Source organism: Hippocampus comes, unplaced genomic scaffold, assembly GCF_001891065.2.
Source record: "Hippocampus comes isolate QL1 unplaced genomic scaffold, H_comes_QL1_v1.1 scaffold67, whole genome shotgun sequence".
In the NCBI taxonomy this organism is placed as follows: Eukaryota; Metazoa; Chordata; class Actinopteri; order Syngnathiformes; family Syngnathidae; genus Hippocampus; species Hippocampus comes.
The window spans coordinates 1,295,365-1,314,787 of NW_017805221.1; the positions used below are offsets into that span (position 1 = coordinate 1,295,365).

At 46.9% G+C, this 19,423-nt stretch overlaps 2 protein-coding genes across 6 annotated transcripts in view; both read left to right on the forward strand.

The window, feature by feature from the left end:
• ntd5 (ntl-dependent gene 5) overlaps window positions 1-8,951 on the forward strand; it is a 12,125-nt gene extending 3,174 nt beyond the window's left edge. For all 3 annotated transcript variants that reach the window (XM_019869154.1, XM_019869157.1, XM_019869158.1), the window contains 7 exons: window positions 1-134; window positions 1,408-1,599; window positions 5,501-5,627; window positions 6,930-7,006; window positions 7,898-8,080; window positions 8,345-8,542; window positions 8,654-8,951. The exon at window positions 1-134 is cut by the window's left edge and continues 1 nt beyond it. In XM_019869154.1, coding sequence (XP_019724713.1) covers window positions 1-134; window positions 1,408-1,599; window positions 5,501-5,627; window positions 6,930-7,006; window positions 7,898-8,080; window positions 8,345-8,542; window positions 8,654-8,742 — 1,000 coding nt within the window. In that variant the 3' untranslated portion in view covers window positions 8,743-8,951. The remainder of the gene's footprint in view (window positions 135-1,407; window positions 1,600-5,500; window positions 5,628-6,929; window positions 7,007-7,897; window positions 8,081-8,344; window positions 8,543-8,653) is intronic.
• A 1,403-nt stretch (window positions 8,952-10,354) lies between these two features.
• LOC109515438 (early growth response protein 1) lies at window positions 10,355-17,291 on the forward strand. 3 transcript variants are annotated; one of them, XM_019869221.1, is made up of 3 exons: window positions 10,355-10,698; window positions 12,428-14,320; window positions 15,660-17,291. In XM_019869221.1, the coding sequence occupies exons 2-3, from the start codon at window positions 12,452-12,454 to the stop codon at window positions 15,981-15,983; spliced, it is 2,193 nt and encodes a 730-aa protein (XP_019724780.1). In that variant the 5' UTR covers window positions 10,355-10,698; window positions 12,428-12,451; the 3' UTR covers window positions 15,984-17,291. The 3 variants fall into 3 exon arrangements, with proteins under 3 accessions (XP_019724780.1, XP_019724778.1, XP_019724781.1); XM_019869219.1 differs by lacking the exon at window positions 10,355-10,698 and adding an exon at window positions 10,707-10,963; XM_019869222.1 differs by lacking the exon at window positions 10,355-10,698 and adding an exon at window positions 10,707-10,930.
• The last annotated feature ends 2,132 nt before the right edge of the window (window positions 17,292-19,423 follow it).

A 19,423-nucleotide genomic window follows, 5' to 3' on the forward strand; every position in this document is an offset into this window, starting at 1 on the left:
CTCGTGCCCGAAGAGACTCGTTGGAGACGAGCGGAGGAGGACGTGTCCCCGTCCGTGCAAAACCGACCAAGACTGCGGCAGCAAGCGGCAGTGTCTGTGCGACGGACAGTGTGGGCTCAGCTGTGTGGCTCCAGGTAGCTGATTTCAATCCGTGCATGCGTGCGTGCGTGGGTGTCCTGGCCCAGTTGTTGTTGTGTTTACTCACAGCTGTGTCAACACACTTTGTGCCCGTCATCGACTTGCATCAGAAGGATGACAAGAGAAACGTGTGGCAGAGGAAAGTATTCGCTCGTGATCCAAAGCATACCACATCAGGAGACGTGTAGTGTCATGTGAGGTTGCTCACTGATTGTGATGAATGAAGATGACTTGTTAGGTGTAAAGGGCGATTTGGGGAGCTGGCATCTTGGCCAAGAATAACATTTTACCCTTCACACACATAAAAACAAAACAAACAAAAAAAAAATCGTCTCACACATACCAAAATAGTTCCATAAGGGACTTACTTGTATTCATTTTGGGATGGTTTTCTTTCACACCACAATTTTTGACTCTCATATGAACAAAAGCGGTGTCACGTGGGGGGTTTTTCACAGATTTTTTCGGGGCATGTGGGATAATTTTTTCGAGTGACTGATTTAAAAAAAAAATTCTTTTTGTGAATGTAAATGAGTTTTTGGCTGTGCCTGAAAGGGTTTCTTGGTTTGAGAGGTTTTTTTTTTTGTGTGTGTGTGAACGCGAGTTATTGTTCCTACCATTATGTACATGAAATGGCCCCAACAGTTATTATTATTTTTTTTTTTTGGGGTGGCCATTAGAAAGTGACTTGAGAGTTGATGAGTGGTTTTGTGAGAGTTTTTTAAGTGTAAAAGCTTTTTTTGTTGTGTGCGCCTTTTTCGGTGGGTGTGAGTGCTAAGGTGATGAGTGTGTGCAGGGTTTTTTATTTCATTAATTTTTTTGCATATGAGAGTTTTTGGGTGAATGTGCGAGTGGCTTTCACATGAATGTGATTTTTGGTGAGTGTGGGAGTGTATTGGTGGAATGTGGGAGTTTATAGGTGTGTGTGAGTTCTAGGGTGAATGTGTGGCAGTTTTTTGATGAAGGTGAGAACCAAGTAGCATTCAAGATTTGAGATTCTTTGAACACAATTTTATTCACTCTTCGAAACATAAAAAGATTTCACTCAGACAAAAAAATGTCTCACACACAAAACCTAGTGACTTTTTTTATTATGTGTGAGAGGTTTGTGGGTGTATAGACGAAGTATTTACCGTAATTAATATATCATGGGAAATATTAGACTTGGGTTCGAAATGTACAGCAGGTCAGTGCTTCTGATCAGATTGAGACCAGCAAAGGCCTGCGGACCGTGTTGCCCTTATACCCCTCCCACCCCTCCACCCACAGGTCGCACTTGCCCCTGGCCGCTGCCCCACCGAGAGGACGCCGTGGTTAGCATGCTCTCCCCCACTCACTCCTTTTCCGCCTTCCTGGAAGTGCGATGCAAGCCGGGCTTTGCCTTACCGAGTGGCCTGGACTTCACCATTCGGCGTTGCCAAGGCGACCGTCGGTGGAGCGGAGATGAGCCCATCTGCACAGGTGAGGGGTCGGGGGAAATTTTGCTTCGGATCCGATTTTGGCGCTCACGATTCAATGAACCTGATTGGCCGACGACATTATTGACATTTCAAAGTTGGCTCATCTCATCCAACGCTTTCTCATCCGGTAGTCAGCCAACCACCAGGGGGCGAACATATCGCCGAGGCTTCATTTAAACTGCCTAAAAAAAACAAGCAAGCGCACCCTGCTGAGTCATGGCAAGAGAAGGCGGTAGAGCAAAAATTGTTGGAGTTGAAGTTGAGGATTTGGACATTAACAGCATATTTCTTCAGTTAGCTCTCGGTACATCATTTTTATTATCGTTTTGTCATGAATTGTGTGTGTGTGTGTGTGTGTGTGTGTGTGTGTGTGTGTGTGTGTGTGTGTGTGTGTGTGTGTGTGTGTGTTTAGTTTTGTCGAACAAGTAAGGCAAGACATGAACCGGGAAACAAAAAAAAAAAAATCTAACAAACAAACCTTAAAATAATTTCAACAAGCATTATGCAGATCATAAGACATTCTAAAAACTGGATTAGTTTTGAAGTTGTACTTTTGGCTGAAATAGCACCCATATTCTCAACTCAAGTATATAGATAGAGCACATCGCTGTATACAAAGTGCTGTATGTGGAGCAAATATCATATATACAACAATAAAATAAGAAATTGATATCGAAGACAGTCGAAAGCACAAAACAGTCAAACTAAGATCAAGTCTGAGTCATGACGCGTCAAAAGCCAAAGAATACAAATGAGTTTTAAAGATGGGCAGTGACGGACAGGGCTTGTTCGGAGGGAGCTCATTCCAAAGAGAGGGAGCGGCAACAGAAAAGGCTCGGTCCCCTCTGAGCCTCCGCTAAGTTCTCGCTACCTTTAAGAGTGTCTGGTCTGCAGGCCCGAGGCAGCGGGCGGGTGTGTAGAGAGGTAAGGTGGAGCCGGGCCATTTCAAGATTTGAAAACAAATAATAGGATCTTGTGTGTTGAAAAAGAGTAAAAATAAGTATTTTTCCCCCAACATGATGAACGATTGTGATAAATAACCGTGATCGCAATTTGGAGCAAAAATAATTGTGATTAGCAGTCCGTTTATTCCTTCACGTTGTTTTGTCGCATTTCATGATGATTTTACACCATTCTTTATTTAAAAAAAGCAAGACAAAAAGTGCGTCTGGAATAGATGAATGACATTTCAATTCAAGTAAAAGTGGAAATGGGAAGTCACAGTGCCACTGAGTAATTACATGTTGTTGTTGTTGTTTTTCGAGCAGACGCGTGCGCGTGTGTCCAAAGATTGAAGGTCGCTCTTGTGTTGGCGACAGACAAAGTGGAGACACATCCTCAAGAATGAAAGCCATTGTGTTTGACTGGCCTCCTCATCGCCATGGCGACCACGGCGAACGGCGCTGCTGGAAAAAATATTTTGCAGTCAGCCTTGCACCTTAACTGTCAACACTTGCACAACCTAATAATCAGCCACGGGACAGCAACTCTTTTATTGGAAAAGGAAAACTGCTCTCCTTTGATTGACACTGTAATGGGTGTTCCTGGAACAATAACGTTTGTTACTTGAGTTGTCTACGTGGCGCAGATCACAACGACAGGCACAGTGGTTGTGGTTTACGTGCTTCATGGCGATACGATCGCGAAGCAAATGATTGAAACCAATACTAGCAATGAGCGAGTCGTGATACCAGATATCCGTATCGGGCTGATACCGGCTTTATTTCAAGGTGTCGGGTACTCGTGCGGACGGCAAACCTTACATGCGTGTTTTGGGAATGTGGCAGGAAGTCAGCGCGAGCAGATCATCCAAACGCCGCCCAGATTCAAACCCGCAACCGCTCGCCTGTGAGGCAGACGCACGAACCGCTCTTGACGGCGTCTCACCTTGAATGAATGCTCTTCAAAATACGTAACACGAGTCAACGTTGGCTTGCCGAGTACAATCCCACTACTCGCTCACGCGCACTTAGTCGCGGCATAAAACGCCTTCCAAAACTCGAGGCTTATTTTTCTCGTCAGCCTGCCGGCTCTCATCAGAAAGACACACTTTCCGAGGTCGTGATGCGTGGCTCACGCGCATCACGCTCAGATCTTTTCGAGCCACAGGAAGGCCGTTGAAATGTGAAATGAGGATACCGTCGCCGGCTCCGTGTGCGGTGTTGAGTAGCCGTGCTGCCGAGAGACGGCCAGAAGGTAGGTGGGTTTGAAAACGTGTGAGAGCCGCTTTGCAACCGCGCGTGCACGTATGCGCGCGCGCGCGTTGGAGCTCCTTCATGCCTGCTGAGAGGTTGTGGGCGGCCGATCACTGTCAAAGTGGCACACAGAGATGCGAGTCTAGATATGTGTGTTTTGTGGTGAGGGGGTTCATTGTGTGTGTGTGTGTGTGTGTGTGTGTGTGTGTCTGTGTGTGTCTGTGTGTGTGTGCGTGTGTGTGCGTGTGTGCGTGTGTGGGCGGCCCATCACAGTCCACAGAGTCAAAGAGGGAGCGAGAGAAAGAACTGTGCCGGTCATGCTGCTTGAGGCCTTTCTCTTCACTGCTCATCTCCTTCTCCCTCTCATCCTCTGCCACGCGAGAGGCCTCTGATTGGGGCTCGCTCGACAACGGCAGGCAAAAGTGGCGTTGAGGCGCTGGGGGCGCTGGGGGCTTGAGTTTGAGGAAAGTGCCTTTTATAAACAGTGGTGGGAAGTAACTGAGTACTCTCGAGGGATTTCAGGTTTTCATCGCGAAGGGAATCATCCAGACAGTCCCGGATGTTGTCGGGATAAAAATGGAGAATAATGAAGAAACTTCTGGACACAGCTCACCTTCTTTGATTGATCTAGTTTTATTTCTACATGTATGGCGAGTGCGTCTTGTGCCAGCCTTCAAAACCACTCTAATGTGAAAAAACGTGTTAGCTCATGAGCTATTTTAGTCTTATTTGGATACGATATTATCAAAGCAATGGCAACGTGTTCTTGATAGCATTAATGCTGCGCTAACGCTAGCTCGTTCTTCTCGTGACAGTTCTGTCAAAGTGCTGCCCGTTGTGAAGCGAGGCCAGTCGCATTCAATCAGTACTCGAAGTATCTGTACGACTTGGACTGAAATATATTCTGTCGATACTTCAGCCACCTCTGACTATGTGGCGTCTTTTCGTCTCGGTGCATTGATGCGGCGGTTGCTCCATCATGTAGCTTTGCTTTGTCAAGTGACTGAGATGATACACCTGCTCCGTTGCGCTTTGGTGCTGCCGTGTGTGTGGGAGGCAGCAACAGTGAACTTGAGCTCCAGGCTCTCATTCGCAGCCAACCACCCTCACTTCCATTCTTAGAGCAAAAGATGCCCCCACCCCCCACCCCCAACCCTCAGGCGAGCCCGGCGTTTGATGGCGCTCCCCCTGAGCAAGCTGCTCAGCCTCTTGATCATTTTTATATGCACTCGAAACTTTTTCAGGAGCCAACAATGCACGCTGTTACACAACGACGCTCTTGTGGAGAAGGTGCTCTAATGTGTTACCTAAGAACGGCGGCGGCGGCGGCTTCAATAGAACAAGACCCTCCATTAACGCGTGACCGTTGACCCCGCCTCTTGTCCTTCGGGCGTACTCGAAGTGCTTCAGCCTCATCCGCGTTGAAAGTCCCGCCAACGTTGTTGCACCAAAGTCACACCGAATGTGTGCCACAAAACGTCCGCGGCTGTCTTTTTTTTTTTTTTTTTTTTTTTTAATGGAGTTCATTTCTCCATTTGTGACCTCACTCTCAGATTGTTCATGTCCAAACACTTAAACGAGTCCCTCTATGACAATGTCAATCTAAAGTCAGCCATTTAAAAATTGTGACGATAATATAGGCCTCATAAGTCATGCTCGATAACTTGTCAGTCTTAAATGAGTGAATTGATGGATGCGCTCTTCCAGAATCTACTCTCTCTGCACCGAGCCCGCCCTCCCCGACGTGCCTCCTTCCTCGGGAGGTGACGAGCGCCTTCGCCATCGAGGGCACCGCCGCCGTAGGAACGGCCATCCGCTACAGCTGCCTGTCAGGGTGAGTGAGCTCGGCTGGAGGGAGGAGGGAAGAAAAGAATGGCTTTCAGGCTGCGTGAGTATGTGTGTAGGCTGCAGCTGCGTGTGAACCTGAAGTGGTCCGGGGGTGGATGTGGAGGAAGTGACAGAGCGTGAAGAAGAAGAAGAAGAAGGGATGAGATGTTTGAGAGCGAGCCGGTTGATGGCTGATGAATGGCAGCAATGCCCTTTTGGGGGGGGGGTCAGGGGTGGAGTCAGAAGAGAAGTTAGCACCCTGCGAACACTACGAAGCCCCGAGCAGCAGCTTTATTTGTCTTTATCCGAAACAGATCACAAAACACTGGTGGGAATATACTTGTTAGCCTCTGTGAAGAACGAGTCAGATGACTGCGCTTTACTAAGGCACGGATGGATAGTATATCTGTATTATACTGCCCCCTGGTGGCCAAGGCGCACACTCCAGAAGGAGCGGCACAATGTCCACTGAAAAATGTGGCAAAAAATCTTCAGTTCTTTAAATTCTATTGAAATATGTCTCATTGCCGTACGGTTTTATAGACTACAGTGTTATAGATTTTAGAATGCAGTTCGGTTGTATTTAAATTTTTTTTGCAATGCGTTTTCATGTCATCTTTCAGATTTTGTTTGAGTGCAGTACATATGAATTTAAATTCTTCATATTTTCGGACGTTTAAGTGCAGTGTTAACACCGCATAATGTAAGCGTGACTTACATGAGGACAGCTCAGTTATATTTAACTTTTTAGTAGCATTCGTTTACATTTGATAGTTTTACATTTTTTTCAGAGACTGTTTTCTTCTGAGTGCAGTGTTTTTTGTTGAAACTGTGCATACTGTTACGATGGCATGCATGTTGTGCAAATCAAAACCAGTTTGCTCTTACTGATTATTATTATTATTATTATTTTGCATAAATTTTATTGAATAGAACTCATTATAGTCCTTCAAGTGGAAATTGAACAGTGACTGATCAAAAATCTGTCCTCTTGGCAGAAATAGAGGGCCCCAAAGTCCAATTATGCCAGAGTGACGTGTGCCGGCTAATTCTCTCCCTCCATTGAGCGAAAGGAGCCATGCTTGCAGGCTCATGTTGAATGGCCTCCCTTCCACACTGACTCATATCCACAGCAGAAAGATGAGTGGGGATGTGAGCCAGACGGAAATGAAAGGGGATGCGGCGGAAACGGAATCATTCACACCTTTAGACACCCCCCTCCCCCGTCCTCTCTTCATCTTTTGACGCCTATCCCGTCACATGTCACTCATCAGCCATCTGCCCGCCGCTCTCTCTTTTCCCCGCACAGGGTCGACATAATCGGAAGCAGTGAGAATTACTGTCAGGACAATCGAACCTGGCAGTATCCGCACCCCATCTGTAAAAGTAAGTGAGCGGCGCGTGGCCACAGCAGCCATGTTTGTTTGGTTTCTACCTAAGTTTATTTTCCTCCTCCGCGTGCACGCTGGCCTGATGGCATCGTGAGATGATGATGATGATGATGAAGGCTCCTTATCTGCAAAGTCAGATCTATTTTTCAACGTAACAGGAAACGCAAAGCTTCCAAACGTCGGCCTTTCTCCAAGAAGGCGTCAGTTTCACGGAGCTTTACTGCTCCCTAGCGGTGCAATATGACACTGCGCTCATTATTAAAAGAACTTCATCATGCAGGATCTCATCTGACCAGAACGAGGCTCACGTGTGATTGACACGGTGACAAATCTATTCATGTATTTGATTCTTTTTATTATTGCTAGGTCATGAATTTCTAATATTGTATTTTTCAGAGTCTGCTGCAGTTTTGTTTTCAAATCAGCAAAACAGTCATGATTTTAAAATATAGACAGTAAAAAAAAAAGACTGCTATTCTTAATGAGTAATAATATTATGAGAGGTACAATCAAAAACTGTTTTTGTGAATGTGGTAAAATCAGATAGGCAACACATAATAAGTTCATACGTAATCATTAACAGCAAAATTCAAATGTGAATGTGTGATGGCCACAAAATTTGAACCCCAACCAATTGGTACTAGATTTAAAAATAATAACATTAGATTTACATGGCAACGCAGAGGCTGAAATCTAACCGGACACAAAAAAAAAAACAACGTCTCCACACATGTACTGGAAGTAGTGCAGCCAAGAGAAATATTCAAGAATGAAAAAGAGAGAATGAGTGAATCCATTTTGATGGAATAAATCGTGAGTTTTGGTTGATCATGTTGGTGACTGCCCGGTACGAACCACAAAAAATGTCTTTGTGTGCACGGGTCAGAGGTGTACTGTGAGCCTCCTCGCGAGGTGGCGCAGGGCTACGTGGTGGCCGTCCAGAAGACGGAGTACGAGGTGGGCTTTGACATCCATTACCTCTGTAAGAAAAACTTCCACCTGGATGGACCGCAGACGGTCACCTGTTTGTCTAACGGCAGCTGGAGCTCGGCGCCCCCATCCTGCAGAGGTGAGTGACGTGTCGAGTGTGATGGGGATGACGTATTGTAGGAGTCACCAATTCCGGTCCTCCAGGGCCCTGATCCGGCATGGTTTAGAATAGATGATGCCCTCCAACACAAGTGATTCAAATGAGCAGGCTCATGATCAGCCTTTGACAGGGCTTGCTGATGAGCTCATTATTTGAATCCGGTGTGTTGGAGGAGGGAAACATATCAAACATGCGGGACAGCTCGGGGCCCCAAAGTGTGTCACAAATGTCTGCTTTTGCCAGCCCGCTGCCTCATCCCTGCCAAGAGAAGCCGCGTGATGATTGACGGCGCAAAGCAGTGGCCTTCTGACATCACAGACGCGATGGTCCCTCACGGAGAGAACGTGACGTTCTTCTGCAAACACCCTCACAAGCAGTGCAGCTTCAGCGCCGCGCAGACGTGCTTAGACGGCGAGCTGCAGCCGCCGGCCTGCTACCTCGGTAGGCTGTCTGCGTGCATCACACGCGCTCTCGCTTCTTCTCACCCGGGCTCCGGTTGTCGATGGTTGGAGGCTGCTGCCATTATTACATGAGCCTGTGTTTGATTCGCAGAGCCCACGTGGCTGCAGTATAAACTCTTCCCTCACCGGCTCGTCTCCGAGATTGAAGCGTGCGCCGACGCCGACGTGGAGACCTTCTGATCTCGTAGCGCACTCGTGACACATTGTAATGCCGTCAACACCTGCTGTTGCTGTGGATCAGAGGGAAAAACTCCCTGGTCTGTGACTCCCGGCGTATGGTTTGAACCCTGTTCTGACAATTTGCACCCATCTCTTCCAGAAGGGAAGCTTGTGTGACACACACACACACACACACACACACACACACACACACACACACACACACACACACACACACACGCACACACACACACACACACACACACACACACTGTTTGTAATATTTCTTAAAACAATTATGTTTTGACAGTACCACATAATTAATATTACCTGTGAAAAATCACCCACGAGTGCATGTTTTTTTTGCCAGACACAGTACAAAATAGGTAGAGGCTTAGGATAGGGCCAAAGACGACTTTTTTTTCCCCTCAGCTCATTTTCATCATGCACTAATGTCAAGTCATAATGACTGTTTTAACAAATATGACAAAAAGTTTGTTTTTTTAAATTGCAACTAATCCCCCTTTTACACGAAACACTAAACCTATCCAGTAATGATCCCGCAATTTATTGGAAATAGCGATCACCGTGCCCCCATGGTTAAGCATACACCCAGTGGATATTTCATTAGGTACACCCAGAAATAGAAAATTCCGCCTTCACGAGACAGGAGAGGCAATTTGTATAGCACCATTTATACTAAAGGCAAATCCATGGTGCTTTACATAGGCAAAGAAATAAGAAATACATTCAAAACATGAAACTCAAGACAAAAGTCAAACATAAAAGACCAAAACAGTAAAATGACAAAACACATAAAATAAATAAAAGCAACATGGTGAAAGTAATATTTTTGATTGATGAAAAAAAAAAGAAATGAACCAAAAAAATAATGTTTTGATCCATTAAAAAAAGATTTTTGAACCTATCATCTGTTATTTGCCAAAATAACCTCGCCAACCATATTTTTGTGCTCAGACAAAAAGCCCTATCTCATATAAAAATAGTGCTTTGGCACCATCTTGGTGCCAAGGATCTATGTAGAAATGAGGCGAGGAGCTTCTATTTGGCAGGCTCAAGACCTGTTTAATATAAAACTAGTGCCGTGGCACCATTTTCTGAAAGATGGGCGACATGCCCAAAGCTTGGTCCAATAGAAAAGTAGTGCATTGCTGCCGTCTTCTGGCATCGATAGCCGATTATAAATCATTAAAGTGATGAATGCTCGAGATGACCATCAAATGTGGCGTATACTTGAAGTCTCTGCTGAGCACTGCACGAGACTACATCTCACACATGCTTCGCTATGCTAGCTACACCGTAGCAGCTCCTGTAGGTGAGCTTTCTTCTTCTCTGCTCGACGCGGGACACATCAAGTATTTTGTAAATTTTTGTGGGTTTTTTTTTTTTTTTTTTTTTTTGGGACTGGAGTGATTTGAAATAAAGTCAATATTGACTAAAATTCCCTCCAGACTTTTTTTTCTGACCAAGGTGAGCTCTTGACTTTTTCACATTAATATTGATTCTGAACCACTCCGTGCAATACACACGGCAGAGTTGTGTACTGCTAATGTTATGTTATATATATATATGTGTTTTATCCCCACAAGGGTCGCGGGACACACACACACACTTTATACCACCCCACTTTTGCCGACATTGCACTCCTTCCATTGACTCTCTTTAAAACATCATTCAAGCATAGAGAGTACAGGAAGTGTGACTCCATACTCGAGCTGGATGTCATCAGACTTGAATAAAACGTCTCCGACCTCTCCAGCGGTTGCGGGGAGCCTGCAGGCTGCAGGTTCCACGGCAACCTAAATGCCTAATAGGCTGAGCATGGCCGTTGCTCGGACCCGGTAGGCTGCTCTGCCATAGCAACTCCCCCTGACCCCTCCCTCGCCGAGCCCCAGCCAGCATCACCCTGCGCGCAGCTCAGACATATTTGGTCCTCCGGAAGTGTGCGCGGCTCGGGTAAGCCAGTCCCTTCATAGCACGGCGGCTGCGTATGGGTGGAGCACACTTTCAATTTTCATTTTTTTTACAAAGATTAAAAAAAAATAAGCATTTTCAAAGCGTTGCCCGTCGTCGTCAACAGCCGCGAGGCGCTCGGGGGCGCGGCCGTAAAGTTTTGTCCTGCTCGCGCTCGGACCCTCGGCTTCGAAAATGGCTGGCTGGAGGTTCGAGGAGGAAGCACTAAGCAGCGGTGCGGCGGTCTCCCTTCCTGCACACATAAGCTGTAAATATAACTCTCGTGCGCATGCTTCTCGGCTGTCGGAACGACGCGTCAGTGTGCCGGCTGGCGACGTCGCGGGTTCGAACGCCCGTCACGGCGCACTGACAGCTCGCACCTTGGACTGTGCATAATGGCGTCCTACTGTCCGCCTCGTCTCTTTCATAGCCTTCTTCTCTTTTTTTCACGACACGGGCAGAGCCACTAATACGTCTTATGATAATCATGTTCCCACGGTGCGTTTCGATGAGGAAGTAGGAGAGACGACGTGCAGTGTGCTTCGGCTACACCCCCACGCGAGCCATTTAAGATTTGTTTTTCAACGTGTTTCATAATTTAACAGCGTGTCAGTGAACGTCACATTTGATAGGACGTCGCGGAGTTTGGGGAGGTCACGTGACAGGTTCATTAGCATCTCGCTCACTGAACTTGACCCACATACGTTCCTCCTCGGTTTACGACGGAGTTCCGTTGCTACGGCGGCGACGTAAGCACAACGCGTATGTAAGTCTGAACGCGCCAGAGAATATCCAGTAATGATTCAAACTGAAAAACAGTAGGCTACGGTGGTAATCAAACATGCCACACAAACCTATGCTAACGCAGTAGTCAAGTAAAATTTTCTCCTAAATACCCATTTTGGTTATAACGATAAAACACTGAAATGAAAAACAGTATGGCGGTAACTGAGCGTGACTTTGTGCCACGTGACCACGTAATTTTCATGCTGCGCTGTAGTCTAGTCAGCTAAGGCAGTTATAAAGTCATAGTTAGTGTAAATATTTGCAGGAAATACACTTCCAGGCCAGGAATATAAGTTGTGTAGACAACTGAGACCTTTTCACACTTGGTTGTCTTCGGACGAAGACCCCTGTCCAAGATTGCTCGTATTTGGAAGTGCAATCACGCTGCCATTTTTTTTTTCTCCGATTGGATGTGCCATATAAATTCACCGCAACACTGCTCTTGAACATTCTTAATTTAAGGGCCTGTCGCACCGTGTGCCCATGGAGCATATTGACAATAGCTTGGGTTGGTGACAGCGCACTGCTTGTCGCTAAGTGCAGTGTGAAAAGGCCTTTATGCTGTGTAGTCATCTGTCGCTAACCTACGCTAGTACGGTAGTAAAGTATAGCGGTTTGCGTACTGTATTCTTACATTGCATCCTGATCGAACATATGCTTATGCAATTATTCAGTAAAAATAACTGGTAATATTTTTATGAAATTCACTTCTTGGACATAAATATCTAACAGTCAAGACATATTCTTACCTGTCGGGCAAACGAGTTGATTATGTGCCGTTCCTACCCTCGAAATGTTGTCTGTCAGACCTCTCTTAAACTGAGCAGTCTTTTATTCTCAAGACATGAGGACCCCCACCTGAGCCCCCTGTGCACACTTATTTGATATGTTTGTTTTGCTGTGCTCATTTGACTCTCTAACACGTTGTTATGCTCTTAAATTCAAGATGTCTAAATGGGTGTGACCCAAAATGGATGGTCAGCTGGCTACAGTCCTGCCGAGAGGCAGCCCGGAGGGCCGACGTGGCAGCCCGGGCGCAGAATCGCACGAACTGCTGCGATCGGAGCCAAAGAGGGAGCTGCAGGGGACAGGTTCAGACGCTACCGGGGCAGGTAGCCTCTGGACGTGCCCCATCAACCAGGATGCTCTGTCAATCAACGGGAGAAAGCCAGCGGAGGACGGGACTTGTGAGCCCGCCCCCCAGGAATTGAGAGAGACTCATGGGTCGAGGCAACCAATCAGAAACCAAATTGTGGTTTCCCCTCTGCGCCAGACGCCCAACGCCGACTCGGCCGCCAGACCCACCAAAGACTCGCCTTTCAGTAGTGCACAAAAACCAAACCAAATATCTACGGTCAAGACCAAGGACCAGAGAGTCGAGCTCACGGCAGGGACGCACGCTAGTGGCGATGTTTTGCTCTCAGAGACCATCCGCTCGGATTTCTCAGAAAGCCTAAAAGAATCGCATACGGCCAGTGGCGTGATATTAGTCGGTCAGGGAGCGAAGAAAGAACATTTCGAGAGGCAAGTTGAAGACTGTCTGAAGGACTTTGCCTGGGCGGAGGAGCAAAGCGAGCCGCTGGACCTGAGTCTGCCCAAGAAAAGAGAGAGCCGAGAGCCCAGGCACGCACGCTTTCTGGACCCGTGCGACAGCTTGCTGATTATGGAGGTGGACGAATACGAGGGTGAGGGAGACCGGGATGTGGTGGAGGAAGACGAAGTGGAACTGCCTTCCTTTTACCCCACATCTGTCTTTACCAGGGACCTTCTTCTCATCGACGACCAGGGCATTCCGTACACGCTCAGTCCGGACGGACTCAGGGTGCCGCAAGTGGATGTCGCCGTCTCCGAGGGCCCGGTTGAGAACGAAGGGGCCTCGCAGTTGCCCAACGCAGCAGTTTCAGACCTCAGCCAAAGTTTGGCCGATGCACTAAATGCACCTTCCGGTGATCCGATGCCTTCACGGGTTTCCGAGACGCCGTCTGTGACGCCACAAGTCTTGACTGGTTTGGATACGAATCCCTCCGAAGGCTGTGGACAAGCCATCCCCAACCAGCCCATCCAGATTCTTACCACGCCTTCCTCTGGGGCTCCCATTCTGCTCCCCTCTGCTCCACTGAGTTTTTCTCTTCCTCTGTCTGCCACCCCCGTCACCGCTGATGCTTCCGGCCCAATGTTCCTCCTCCTTTCCTCCAGTGGCTCCACCTCCACCCCGATCGCCATCCTGAACCCCGCCACCGGTCAGCTGTCCCAGCTTTCCCTTCCCCTGGCTTCCAGTAACACGTTGTCGTGCCCCGTCATGGGATTGGGCCTAAACAACCCCCCCGTGATACTATCGGGGGGATCCGCCGGCAGCATCCTGGCCCCGAATCTGGCCCCCGTTTCCTCTTCGCTCATTCCTACTCACGTCGCCTCCCCTGTTGGAATTGAAGCCATACCTACCGAGCAGGTCTCGAATGAGAGCGATAAGCCATCATCTTTAAGAACAGCCGCTGCTACTTTGACCCCCGAACCCTCAGACACGCGATTGATAGACCCCGACCCCTTGGCGGACTCTGAACGTTTACCCCTGGACGACCACATGTACTTTTCCAGTGCCGCCGCTCCTCCCTCGCCACCAAAACTGGAGCCCCTGGACCCGCTGGACCCAGCGGACCCGCTTTCTCCCACGGAGTCCTCCAACGACCCTTCTGCCCGGCGGGTGCTCTACTGCCAGCTCTGCCCACGGATCTTCTTTTACCTCTCGGATCTGGAGCGCCACGCCATCACGCACTCACAGAAGAAGCCTCACGTTTGCCAGCAGTGCGGCAAAGCCTTTAAGCGCTCCAGCCATCTGCAGGTCAGTGCTGAGCAAACATGGCCGCGCAATCAGGAAGCGTGACCTTGAGGCCAGGATTCAAACCGTACGTTTGTGCTCCCGAGCCAAAAGTACCGGTAGACGTGGGCACGTTGACTTGATGTTTACAATTTGGTGAAATCATCTGATGACAAACCTGTTAGCGCACGGCTCTCAAACTCAAATCGCGCAGACAAATCCTCGTCAAACAATGTGGCCCGTGAAAGTTTGCAACAATTTTTCTGTGACCCCTGTTCAAAAGCAGCGGTCTGTCATGAAAAGGATACAAAGCAAATACAGAGCAGTAAAGCAATACGGGCCAATATGAGGGCCCCCGTACAGCTAATGGACAGGATGTGGAACTTGCATAGGCTCGAGCTTCGCTTTTCGTAAAGTAAAAACAGACCTCGGTCTGAGTGGGTTTCATTTCCTGGTCATGTACAGGTTTTGAGCGACTGATTGATTGAAACAAACACAGTGCCGCACAACTTCTGTCGACCAAACCTAATGACCAGCGATATGCGATCGAAACAGCATTTCAGAAATGTGATTATCAGCGCAATTATTTAAGCCTTTGATGTTTCGTTGTAAAAGTCATGAAATCTGCTGTCGATTTCCTCTTTCTCCTCAACAGAAACCATGAACTTAAAACAGCATATCGTTAACGTCCAAAACGATTTGATATTTTCGTGGTTTCACAGTTGAACCAGTTGAACACCCTTGCGTTAGCTTTTAGCATTAGCTTGCCAGCCGCCCCTCTCGACTCTGCTCTGCGGTTCTCCTCTGTGACTAGCGGCTATTGTAAAAGTGTTTCAGTCGTTGCCCGGTACCATACCACTGAGGTTAAACTACTGTTTTTTTTTTTTTTTTTTTGGTCCGCCAGTTGAACAAATCCCAACTAGGCAGTTCTCAACAGAAACCATGAACTTAAAACAGCATATCGTTAACGTCCAAAACGATTTGATATTTTCGTGGTTTCACAGTTGAACCAGTTGAACACCCTTGCGTTAGCTTTTAGCATTAGCTTGCCAGCCGCCCCTCTCGACTCTGCTCTGCGGTTCTCCTCTGTGACTAGCGGCTATTGTAAAAGTGTTTCAGTCGTTGCCCGGTACCATACCCCTGAGGTTAAACTACTGTTTTTTTTTTTTTTTTTTTTGGTCAGCCAGTTGAACAAATCTCAACTAGGCAGTTTAGCGTTGTTGCCAATATAGCTTCAGTTCTGATGCTTTGCGTTAGCTTGGTCGCGGAATAAATTTCAACCCTTCCTGTAATTCAAGGTACCACTGTACCGGAATTTGGCTGGGATAAAAAAATATTTCTTGTCCTTGATTCGCTCCGCCAGAGACACAAGCACATCCACACGGGTCAGAGGAACTTCGTGTGTCCCATCTGTGCCAAACGCTTCAGGGAGGCCGGCGAGCTCCAGCGCCACCAACGGGTTCACACGGGCGAGAAACCCTACCAGTGCCAACTTTGCCACACGCGCTTCGCCGAGCGCAACACGCTGCGACGCCACACCAAGCGCAAGCACCCCTTCCACCAAGTGGCCGTGGAAATGCTCAACAACCGCGGCGGCGGTCGTCATGAGGAAGAGGAGGAGCCTGCTGAATGGTACAGCTCCACTGTGTCTCATCTCGAAAACTCTGATTCCGAAACGGAGACTTAAAATGTCCCAGACATACAAAGACGGGAGCACTTGCAATATTCATATTTATGTTTTGAAAGCGACTTTATTTTTATGAATGAATGCTATTTTCGTTGCATTTCAAGACCCTGTAAAGTGACTTGGGAGATTTGTTTCTCAATCCATTCGGCTTAGTTGGTGACCACATGTCAAAGACTGACAACGCTATTGCGGAGAGCATGACACATTTTTTTCATCATTTCACTTTTACTTGTTTTTGGGGCGTGGCCAAAACGGTGCCTGATACACTTTGTGATTTGTCAGGAATCACCCGTCCCCTAATAGGTAAGAACTTGAGCACCTTTGTTCGCCTCAACAGGTATCCGGCGCAATTGCGACACGCAGTTGGCTAGCCAGCTATGCCTCCTCCCGAAAGGGCATCTTCCCTTCAGATAGTTAATTGCCGTGGCTGCTTTCGAGTGCCTCATAGTCAGCCACAAGTTTGCGCACGATGCGGAGAAGGCGGAAAAAGCGAGGTAAATTTTCTTTTTAAAGTCCCACGTGACGGCCAGTGTAGGGAAAAGGGGGTTTCGCACTGTCGTGACCGCTGTAGAGCGCCTCGTTGTTGCAATGACCCGTTAAAATTCCTCCAACTACTGGAGGGATTTTTGGCATAAGAATGATGCTCATCCAAGTAGCATCCATTGCTCCAGTTGGTAGGAGTGGTATTTGATTGACCATTGACAGTTGAGTGGGCGTGGTTTTAACTCGTGAAGAGAACACCGCCCCGGCATTCATGAGTGGAGAGAGCGCCTTAATTTTTCATCATTTCATGTACTTGCCCATTTATGTCATCCTTCGTATTTGGCAGGAGTCTTACCATCAATCTTCCCTGTGGTGTGTCGATATTTATTTTCACTTAAAAGGGACTTTAATGGGCAACAAATGCTTTATCATGAGCTTTTTAGCTGATTTTGACAGCGCAATATTGAAATGGTAATTTTGTTGTAAATTCCCAACATATTTCCATGCAATTACATTCCCGCACAATCAATGACGAGACCTTCAAGTGCTTAAAAAAAAAAAAAAAACCCAAAAACATAACAAACAAAAAAACCCCACCTTAAACTCTTCTCAGCGTCTCCTTGTGTTCAACAAGGAGACGCTGCACTTCCTTGTAGTGGAATCTGTATTTCTTAACAGAACAGAAACACTGTGAGTCATTTGCACTTGTTTTGTTTAGCACAATATTCACCTTTTTATGTGGTGAATTGAAAACAAAAAAGAAAGCTTTCTATATTTTGTTGCTGGCTGATTTGATGTATTTAATACATATATTTCAAGACCAAATGAGTTATTCCAACACACACACACACACACACACACACACACACATAGAGAGACCCTCTCTCTCTCTCTCTCTCTCTCTCTCATATATACATACACACACAAAAAAATCACAGTTTATTTGTGAAGTATATTCAATTGTATTTAATACAGCTTGACAACTTCCAGCCAAGTCTTTGCCCATTTTTTTGCGGGGGGGTGTTCACACAATATCAAAAAAAGAAGCTCAAGGCTCATTCGCAGTCTAAACAGCTCCCGCAAAGAAGCTTTGATTGTTCCTGTGTGATAACATTGCTCCTCTTTTGTATTCTTTCGACTCGTCTTCTCCATTCAGTCGGTCTGCAGAGGCCCCTCAAACGCCGCACAAGCTCCGAGTCGTGATGAAATACTGTTTCATTGCTAAAATGACCCCACTTGGTCCTTGTGGCTCTCCCATTGAGAGGAAGGCGGTAAGCTTGGCTTCATTCTACGTTGGCAAACAGACTTTATAGAGGGACACTGAGAGGAGAGGCAGGTGTGTGTGTGAAGGTTGGAACAAGCTCTGAGAATAGATTGTGGGTGTGCGTGCGGGCACGCGCTAAAATGTAAGATTTAATTGAATCTGTTGCCGTTTTGTGGGCTCAGTTAATCGCAGCATGCCGCCGTTATATTTGTCAACCATCCAACAACTTACAATCATTCCAATAGTGCGTACTGTGACTTCTACGTGCCTGCTAATGATGTTGTAGAATACATGAAGAAGAAAAGTGATCTTCTGACCCGTGGCTAGATAATTAATCATAATGCACCAAAAACAGTGCTGCTCCGATAGCCGCCACTCATGAGCTCCTTTGCCGAGCTCAGTGTTGTAATAACAATAACCACAACAATAATCCTAATCATAAAAATGTCTGGTCCTTCGGTGACTTCACTCTAATTATAACAGTCAGTCATAGTACGTTTTCTTAGAATACATCACTTTGCGGCCATGTTTGATCATATAAAAATGCTAATAGTAATTAGCAGTTCGCACTGTATGTTACTGCTACTACGACGACTTCGACTTGACACCTTTTTTTATGACTGTGTTTCCTTATGATTTGTATTTTTAATGCTTAAGAATTCTGATAAGTTTATGAACATTCGTCTATCTAGTATGGCGAATCTTTGTCGTTACAGTGTAGCATCACGCTACAAAGCCCTCAAGTGAACGACGATGAATAGCAACTGATCGAAGCGGCTGTGTTGAGCGAACAGAGCTGCACGTTGAGCATTGGATTCTGTGTGATTCAGTCTGTTCCGTGACATTCGCTCTGCCTCTGCCTGAACAAACACAGACGTGCAATTTGTGTGCGCCTCTGAGTCAACAGGAAACCAACTTCAGGCGGATGTGAATTCAAACGAAAGTGTAGTGCTCATTTGTGTCCACGTGGGGGAGCTCTTATCTCAATGATGGTTTTGGACCCGGTCTGGCTCTCCATTCTCAGCAGGGTCGTTCACCATATTCAGCTCAGGCACAATCTTGCCATCTAATAATACTCCTAATAAAACAACATAAAAAAGATACATTAAAATACAAGTGATCGATTAGCATCGCACATTTTCTTCGCGGCCTCGTGCTAAAGGCTGTGCGTTTTGCCGCAGGGAGCACACTGAGAAATCTGATATTGCGCCAAAGAAAAGGTTAACATCACGCAAGGCTTCAGAGCAGGATTAACACCGAGGGGGTGGTTTTGTGGGAGCAAAGATGGACGCTGGCAGGTGTTGACCAGAGAGGCAGTCCAACCGCGGCTAACAAGCAATTACATTCACTTTTACTGGAAATGACGTGTGTGAAAAGATGTCAGAGGCGAGCCTCATGCGGGTGGAAAACGTACAAGGTTCATTTCAAATGGCAGCGCCTGCTCCGTCGGTGCAAATGAAATCAAACCGGCATGTTCCATTTTGCTCCATGGCAACAGGAAGTGACCAATCCAGTGTTCCCTTCTTGATTACTGCTATGAAAAACAAAATTAGTATTTTTTGGGGGGCAACCGGTTCAGGGTGTCCCCCACCGATTGCCTAAAGACGGCTGGGATAGGCTCCAGCGCCCCCGCGACCCTTGTGAAGATAAAGCAGATCAGAAAACGAATGAATGAACATTTAGTTGAAATGCC